Below are 9754 nucleotides of genomic sequence, written 5' to 3'. Positions count from 1 at the left end.
CCCCCTCCTCCCCCTCTACCCGGAGCGGGAATACCCCCTCCACCCCCTGCACCCCCTCTACCCGGAGTGGGAATACCTCCTCCGCCCCCTCTGCCTGGTACGGGGATTCCCCCACCTCCTCCCTTGCCAGGTATGGGGATTCCACCTGCTCCAGCTCCCCCACCCCCTCCACTTGGGACAGGAATCCCTCCGCCCCCTCTGCTTCCTGCATCAGGCCCTCCACTCCTCCCACAAGTCGGGAGTAGCACTTTACCAACACCGCAAGTGTGTGGATTTCTTCCTCCTCCATTGCCAACTGGCTTCTTTGGATTAGGGATGAATCAGGACAGAGGGAGTAGGAAGCAGCCCATAGAGCCTTGTCGACCAATGAAGCCTCTTTACTGGACCAGAATTCAGCTACACAGTAAAAGGTAACACGACAGTGAGCTCATCTTTGCACAGCACATGTCAGTATTAGGGAAGTGTTTACTTCAAATTCAGGAAAATTTCCCCATGCATGTATTTTTGAGCACTGCTCTAAAACTTGTCTGTTGATGTTTACATCAGTATATAGTGAAGCAGTTTGCTATTTAAAGCTTTAGGCTTTTTTCCAGAGGTACCGAAGGCATAAAACAAATACGTATGTGTATCAGCGTGTGAGACGTAGGTACACCCGTCTATATAGTTATTGACATATCTCAAAGGTTGAGGGATATATTTTTCGTAGCATATAATAGTCTGTTATCTAGTTGTAAGTCTGCTACTTATGCCTGAATTCCAGTAAAACTTTGCTTGTATGCCCTCTGGAAAATGAATGAGGGCAGATAAGCAGAGAGGCATTTGTAGCCAAATTATTTTCCATATAAGAATTTACTCTTTGCTTTCACTACTTCAAGTTTCCATTTCTGACGAACAGCTTAAAAATGTAAATCAGATCCTTGGGTAAACTTGGGTAAAATGCACAGCCCTGCATTACAGTTCTATCTTGCAGGCTTTCTTCGAAAACATGCTACACAAAAATATACGTAACCACACCCCAAGTGTGAAATAATTTAGTTTTGAAAATTTCATGGCACTTGTGTTGATCATTGGCAACACAGTACAAAGTCATAAAATCATAACTGAGAATGATCATCATAAAAAAAGACTTTCCACCAGGTATTCTGGTGGCATTCGATAGACCCATGCATCGTCTATAGCCGCTTCCTAGTCATTGAGACAATGCTGTGATGCTTGGCTGTGGAATATTTAGGTGGTAGGAAAAAAAACCGCACACTTTAAGCTTCACTGTCCTTCCTTGTTCTAACGTTTCATGATGTCTTGAATTTTCTTTGGGTGATGTGGCATGCATTTAGAAACAGGGCATTTACCAGGTTCGTTTTGATTTTTTATGTGAACTTTTGTATTCACTAAATCATATCGGGGGCAAGAATCTGTGTATTCTGACGACTTCTGATTTTTTAGCTCATCTGCTGTGTTGTTACCAGGCACTTACCTATGGGGATGATTCATTTTAAACTGTACTCCAAACTCATTTTCTCCAGCTATAAGATAGGGGAAGTTCTTGTGTTTCGTTGTTGCTTTGCTTTTAAAAAAAAATGTGTTTACCCTTTTCAAGTGGTACTACATGAATCTGCAGTCACTGAGAAGCCAAATACAATGGGGTGATGGGAGGCAGTAGGAGGGCGAGGATGCCATCCTGTAAATATGTATTTTTTAACCCATGAATAATCTGCAAAGTTGATGAGTCGAGTTGGGATTTTGAGACAGCAAGCATTTCTTGCCTCCCTAGCTCATGCTTAGATAGGTTTTCCTTTTACGTTTTTATACAGTGACCTGATGACGGAGAGTTCCTGGAAATTATTTCCAGGGAAAGATTTCATTCATGGATGGTATTTTAACTTTCTCATGAAGTTGATAAAAACAAATGGTGGTCTTAAAGAAAAAGAACATTATTTCCTTCTTATCTTTCTTTTTCTCTCCCTCCCTCCTGCTGGCCTTCCTCCCTCCCCTTCTTCCTGTTTATGCTTACTGTGAGGTAGTTTGGTTTGATGGCTGTTTTATTGTTCTTTTACTTAATTTTAGAGACTCCGGTACTTCACTTATTTGGGAAAAAATTGAAGAGCCATCCATAGATTGTCATGAATTTGAGGAATTATTTTCTAAAACTGCTGTAAAGGAGAGAAAGAAGCCTATCTCTGATACCATCTCAAAGACAAAGGCTAAACAAGTGAGTATTTTTGTGCTTTGTGAAATTGGACAGTGTTTCTGGTATACGTGTGAACTGTCATTAGAGAAATCTTTGAAATAGTTTTTGGGCTGTGTAAACCTTCGTGGACCTTAGGCAGATAGCAAAGGTTGGAACTTTAGAACATGTGGTTAAGACAGACTAGCTCAAATAGAACAACACATAGTGATCTCCATCCAGTGATAATGTTCTGACTTTTATTTGTAATTTCATAATACATATTTCCAAAATCTCAGCCATTGTTTCTCTCCAGAATTAGTTGCCTAGTAATAAATTTTCACTTGATTTATAGCCATCTGAGTGTTCCTATGGATGGAAAGAAAGGAAAGTGTGGGCAAAGGAAAACAAGCAAGAAATCCAATCCTTAGTAACTGATAATGTGTTTGGTATTTTGTCGCGTTCTATCTGAAGTGGAAGCCATTAGAATCCAGTTAAACAGTCAAACTGTACTTGAAATGTGGAAGAGAAACTTTGTATCCATTTCTGACCTCTCCATTTTATGTTAGATTCTTTGATCTAACCTGTGACATTTTGAGTCATAAAAAGAAAGATGGTGCATTTCGAGAAAAACACTTCCAAGCAAAATTTTTCAGCTGATATATTCACTGGATTTGTCATAAAAGGATGTTGTTATAAATTTCTCAAGGGTGTCATTTGGAAGGTGGAGTAAAATCTCACAGGAATGAACTCCAGGTAGAAAGAATTACTAATGGTGCCCATTTTTAGCCTGAAATAGTGGCTACATTTCTTAACTTCTGCAGGGTGGCAAAAAAGAGGACTGGGAAGCAAAGGAATGGCAAGCAGCTCAGCCTTAGGAAGCAAATAGGGAAAAATGAGGCTGATATCCCCAGTGTTCTTGCCCAGTTGCCCCAAAGGAGTTCTAGGAAGTGGGGTGATTCTTTGAATTTTTGCCACTGATCTGAAAGTAGTAGCTAGGCACATGACCTGGAGTTGTTTCCATTGATATTTATTTCAGAACAGACAATTTTCACCAGACAGACACTGCAAAATCCATCCAGGAGAAGACAGATTTCAATGGGACAGTTAGACCCCGGAGACCTGTAGTTGGCTATTAATCTCAGAATAATGCAAACCCAAACATTATGCAGTTAAATTCTTTTAGAAATGTTTAATGCGTTGTAGCTTGTTGCTGGTGACCTCAGATCAGTAACTGTAGTAAATGAGATGGTACCTGGCACATTGTAGGCACTCAATAAATATTTATTAAATTAGCCAGACTACTAAGGGATGAGGACTTTATAAATATCAGTGGCTATGCCCAGTAGTGATTAAAAACCAGAAAGTTACTCATTTCATAATAGTAAGTCCAGGGTGACAATGTTAGGAGGAGTAGTGGAAAACCATGTTTTCTCTGGCAGAGATAAGTATTTTAGACATCTTTTTCCATGGTATATTTGCATATATTACACTGAGGCTGAGTCATCATAGTGCTTCTTTTGGGTTGTGTCAGAGATGTGAATTCTGTCTGGGAGATGAATATGGGTGGGGTTTATGTTGGTTGAGGAGCGTCAGGCGGCTAGAACGTCACCTGACAAATGTATAGATGTGGCATGGAGCATCTCTTGTCCAGGGGCTAAATACTCAGAATATTGAGCCATGCTCTCCCTATTCCCAGCGCCACTTTTTTTTTTTGGGGGGGGGGTGGCTAAGAGAACACAGATAAGGAAGAAGTCTCCCAGGATACCCAGGGCTGTAGGATTTCAGGCTCTATTTGATATAGTATTAAGTTTTTAGCTTACTGAACTATGATTTACATCTAAATCATCAAACTTCAAATTAAACTAGTTGGCATGAAGGGCTCTCTTTGCATATAAACAGTGCATCTGTGTTGAGCATCATCATCTTAAGGTAATCTCCTCATTCTGTCATGAAGGCATTTCATAAATTGTAGGTAAGAGACTTTGCCAATATCCTCATTGTTTATTGATAGTGACACTACTGTTGACCTTCAGCTTCAAACAGGGTTTATGGGACAGTCTCCATCAGGACTCCAGATAAACTTATTCAGCAACTCCTTGGCCTGGGTCTTGGTGCTGAGCTCTATATTTCAGATCTGTTTTTGAAGGGATAAAATATTTTTTTAAATGTGTGTTAGAGAAAAAGTGACGGATTGCTGAAGAAACTGTTTTATTTAACTTCATTTTATTTGGAAGACAAATCTGTCTATTCCATTTACTTGAGATATTTAAAATTTTGTTTAAGGAAAGTATATTTTCAGGATGCATGCAAATTGTTCCCCTTTTTATGGGAAATGTACACTGATTGTATGTCCAGACATTTTGGTACCTTATGATTCATTCCCAGTAAAATTAATAGCCTTTAATGCTATGGCATATGTTTATGGAGGTATTTCAAGCAATTCTTCTTATATACAATGGAAGCTGGAAGTTCTGTTTTTGTTTAAATATTTAAAAATAGCCAAATTATTTTTCTGTCATCTGTCTTCTCCTTGAAAGTAAGACTGTGGTTGAATGCACTGGTATTTAATGAGGTGCCCGTGCTGTTTTTACTGTCATGGCAGAGACATTTTCAGTGTGATAGTAGAAGAATCCTCAGCTGGATGCATTGCCGTTTGGCATAAGGAGAAAGAGGGTTATTTTCTCTGGATGCTCAGACTAATAGAAATGAAGAATATTTTGTATTTCCAAATCCTTTTTTCTCCAAAGAACTTACGACAAAGCATTTTATATTTGGCTCATGGAGCATGAATTTAAGTTTGTTCTATGATGATTTCTTCATTTATCCTTTTTTATTTTGAAATATTAAACAAAAGATTAGTTGAGAAGATCCTTAGAAGTTTATCAGACTATAGTTTGACATAGTTTTTCCTAACCAAATGAGTGTGGCACTTTCATGTTAGAATTGTCTAATGAAGAACACCGTTTCTTAAGGTATAAAGAGGAAAATAGAAAAAGTGATCTTATATGTTGTTCATGTTTAAGTATTCACACACCTGCCCACTTTTAAGGAAGGCTGTAGGGCCAGTAAACGTTTAGTCCAATCTCCTCCCTATTTCCAGGTTAGTTCAGTGATTATTAATGTTGGTAATGACCCTAAGTTGCCTCAGGATCTTTGGTGATCAAATAAAGTCTATAAAGTTTAACCTGCTGTGTGCAGTGTCTCAGACCTGTAATCCTAGCACTTTGGGAGGCCAAGGCAGGTGGACTGCTTATGCCCAAGAGTTGGAGAATAGCCTGGGAAACATGGTGAAATTCTGAAATCTATAAAAAATATAAAAATTAGCTGAGTGCAGTGGTGCACAGCTATCATCCCAGCTGCTTGGGAAGCTGAGATGGGAAGATCACCTGAGCCCGGGGAGGTTGAGGCTGCAGTGAACTGTGATCATGCCACTGCACTCCAGCCAGGGTGACAGAGTAAGACCGTGGCTCAGAAAAAAAAAAAGAAAGGAAAAGAAAATTTAATCTGAGCTCATTAGCAGGAAAGTGAGAGAATTTATTTTGGAATGATTTTGATAATAAGTGTTGCCTAGTGTCTGGTTAATCTTGTATCAGATGATGTCACAAGGAAATATATTTTGGTAAACACAGTCGTAGTAGTGGTAATAGTAATAATTATTACAAAAGCAATTACCATGGAAACCACTAGTCATATTGTGTTCATTACTTACCATGTACTAGTTATTGTTATTAGCACTTTACTTACATCAACTCATGTAATGCTCCTATCCTATGAGATTGGCACCGTTAGCCTCAGTTCATAGTATGGTTCATGTTACAGAAACTTCAGATAGGAGATGTAGAGGAATTCAGTAATGTTTCCAAGCTGGTAAGGGGCTGAGCTCAGGTTGAAACTCCAGCCAACTGGCTGCAGAGCCTCTGCTCTTCCTAATTAAGTGATAATTATGGATGTAGAATATTTTATATGAGTGTAAGTACAGTATTTTATATGGAGACCAGAATATGTACTTTAAAAAATGAATTAAATACTTCAAAAAAAAAGAATTTGAATGCATACTGGTATTTCATATATGTTCAGTATTTAAATGACTGTGGTTATAAAAAAAATTGTATGTGAGACACTTTGAAAACCTTTACCATATTTTAGCAGACTTCTTTTTCTTTTTTTTTTAGACGGAGTCTCGCTCTGTGCCCAGGTTGGTGTGCAGTGGCGCAATCTCAGCTCACTGCGACCTCCCCCTCCCCGGTTCAAGCGATTCCCCTGCCTCAGCCTCCAAAGTAGCTGGGATTACAGGTGTGGGCTCCCATGACTGGCTAATTTTCATATTTTTAGTAGAGATGGGGTTTCACCATGTTAGTCAGGCTGGTCTTGAACTCCTGACCTCAGGTGATCGGCCCATCTCAGCTTCCCAAAGTGCTGGGATTACAGGCATGAGCCATTGTGCCTGGACAATATTTTAGTAGATTTTGACAAGTACATAATCTGTGATTTCATCAACATGACGTCTGCCCAGTTAAATAAAAGTTTGAGTGGTGTGAGATTTAAATACGTAAGCTTCTGTAAGCAGTAAAAATAAGATCCATTTGCGTGTGTGGCATATAAGTTAGAGGCAGACAGCCACTGTGGTTAAACCTTGCCAAATGTGAAGTGATGCTACCTTTCATTTATCCCATCATACAAAAAGAATCATCTTTGTAAAATATGCCATAGGTAAATAACGTCTAATCATGTTTAAAGGGTCTGTAAAGGAACATGCTACCCAGAATGTAAATTTGCACATGGAAGTCAGCAAGAGTGAATAAGAAGAATCTGTTATTTTTTAACAAGTACATAACTGACATTTGTCTAACCATTTAATGCAGTACAATGAAATCGTTCTGTGGGTTTCTTCTGTTTATCAGATTAAAATTCTTTGCCCAAAGGATGGGAGAAAAAGTATTTATAATAGATATTCATTGGACTTTAGCCTCTGGAAATCTGATTAGAAAAATAGATAGTTAAATCTACTACTTATTATAAGAGCAGGTAATAAAAGGATTTGTTAGAATTCACATTTATTACAGATACTAGCTTTAAAGAATTAGATACTTGGTATCACGTTCAGTCTTTCCATTGTGCTTGATAACTTAACCCCTAAAAAGGACTTTTTAAAAATGTTGTAAAAATTTGTAATAATGTTGGAAAAAGAAGCATTCATCATTCAGCTGTTCTTACATGGGAGTACATAGCACAATACCTCTAAGTGTTCTTACGGGAAGCAGTAATTGCCAATGAAAGGCTTCTTCCTGCTATGTTGAGGAATTTAGGAGAACGTGTATGCCATACTTCAGTTACTGCCCGCTGTGCTATTGGCCGCTATGAAAGGAAAAAGAGACTACATATTCTGTCTGTGATCTGTGCTGCAGTTTTATTTATTGCAGATATTAATTTTTAGATTAAAAACTGTTTTGTCATAATCAGTAGATATTTCAGTGCCCACAGAGTGACAGACTGAATGATAATCTGAGTTATAGAAGCCTAGTGTTTTGTGTTGGTGTTAATTTTTCCAGTTGTAGTCAGCAAGGGTATGTTTTGGTTGATTTGAGCAGTTATTTGTCTTATGACCAAAGACACAAAATAATGTCTGAAACACTAAATATCTTATAATAAGACCATTTAGATTTGTTTTGGGGATACACAATAAACATTCCGTACTTTGTAACTTTAACATCTGCTTTTAATAGAATGCATTTCTATTTCAAGCCTTAAAAATATATTTACATAGAAAACCACATCAAAATACAAAACTATAATTAGACAAACATAGGTTTTGTGGAATCTGGATTTGTTTAAGATGTTGAAAGATTTATTATTTTTTTTTTTGTGGATGCTATTTCTATAACTATTTGTAGAGCATACCCAATCAATTTAAGGAATGCAATAGTATTAACCTCTATTTTTAAATTTTCTTTTAGCCAATAATATTGTTTTTATTCTTCTAAGTAAATGACTAAAAATAAAAAATAGCACAAATCCACCAGCTAATATAAAGGAAATTAATTAAGCTAATGATCCTTCACCTCGCTAGATTACATATTAGGGAAATTATATTTGGGTAATCAAGACTTGGAATTGCATACAATTTAATCATAGTGTGGAAGGTAAATTCTTTTGGATTTTATATTCATATACCGTGATATCAAGATTCTGTTGGACTAAATATACAAGAAAGGGGTATTAATTTTTTTTTTTTTTTTGAGACGGGGTTTCACTGTGTCGCCCAGGCTGGAGTGCAGTGGCATCATCTCGCCTCACTGCAACCTCCGCCTCCCGGGTTCAAGTGATTCTTCTGCCCCAGCCTCCCAAGTAGCTAGGACTACAAGCATTAGCTACCATGTCTGGCTAATTTTTTTCTCCATTTTTAGTAGAGACGGGATTTCACTATATTGGCCAGGCTGGTCTTGAATTCCTGACCTCGTGATCAGCCCGCCTCAGCCTCACAAAGTGCTGGGATTACAGGCGTGAGCGATCGCACCCGGCTGGGGTATTAATTTTTAATGACTAGAATGTTCTGTTGATCATTCATAGGAATTGAAGAAAGAACCTAGAATAGCGTATAAATGCTGTTTGGAATGCCAGACACAGTGGCATGCACCTGTAGACACACCTACAAGGTGGGCTGTAGTGTGCTATGACTGTGTCTTTGATAGCCACTGTCCTCCAGCCTAGGCAACATGGTAAGACCTCATCTCATCTCTAAAATCAATTTTAAAAAATTCTCTCTGGAGCAGATGATAGGAGAGTGTTTTCTCAGCACAGCCAATGTGGAGTGGAGCCCTTATTGCAGAGAGCCCTCTTAAGTTTCAGTGGAGAAACTAAACAGTGAGTACTTTCACTGTTGCACCCTTTTTTGATCTGGTGGCAGCATAGTTGATCCATTTCAGCAGAGTGTACAGCAGAGGAAATGAGCTAAATATACCAGAAAGGGCACAGAGGTTCTCTGGAGGGCTAATTTATTGTGGAACAACCTAAGAGAGACAGTTTTGAGTAATTCATGTGACTATACTTGAATTAGTCGTCAGTTTCCATGCTATGTACTAAAGATAGTGCAGACTGTGGGTGGTCAGAAGTTGAATAGCACATATAGGCTGGACTTGGGATGAAGGCTGTATGGAGGAGGCGTGACTCCAGATGGGCCTTGAAGAATTTATTTGGTTTAGATATGTAGAGAAGATTAAGGGATGATTTTTGAGAATAGCACCATGAGTAAAGGTTTCCTTGCAGCTTATTTAAAGACAGAATAAATCAGTCGTCACTGTAGCAGGCCTCCCCTGTGTGCTTCTGTCTGAGAGTTTTAAGAATGTGAATGTAGATGATTTATGTTCATTTCTCTTAGCCAATGTGTTTCCTTCTCATCCTCCTACCCAGCCTTCAGGTTTGTCATATTAGAAGTAAGTGCAAGGACTGAATTTAGATTAATTGGACCTGAAGCTTATTTTGGTATCATGATGTGAAACAGCAGAATGTATGCTTTTTTACCAAGGACAGCAACAGGATTTGGGATACCGTAATCCCAGAGCAACGGAGGATTTTATTCCTTGTTTGATA

At 38.4% G+C, this 9754-nt stretch overlaps 1 protein-coding gene across 1 annotated transcript in view; it reads left to right on the top strand.

The window, feature by feature from the left end:
* FMN2 (formin 2) overlaps positions 1–9754 on the top strand; it is a 383202-nt gene that overhangs the window by 117423 nt on the left and 256025 nt on the right. The window contains exons 6-7 of the mRNA XM_037739857.1: positions 1–410; positions 2065–2209. Of these exons, the coding sequence (XP_037595785.1) occupies positions 1–410; positions 2065–2209 (555 nt within the window). The remainder of the gene's footprint in view (positions 411–2064; positions 2210–9754) is intronic.

This window comes from Cebus imitator, unplaced genomic scaffold (assembly GCF_001604975.1).
Source record: "Cebus imitator isolate Cc_AM_T3 unplaced genomic scaffold, Cebus_imitator-1.0 Scaffold75, whole genome shotgun sequence".
Lineage (NCBI taxonomy): Eukaryota > Metazoa > Chordata > Mammalia > Primates > Cebidae > Cebus > Cebus imitator.
The sequence above is the reverse complement of the archived record's forward strand: the minus strand, read 5'-3'. Positions and strand labels throughout refer to the sequence as shown.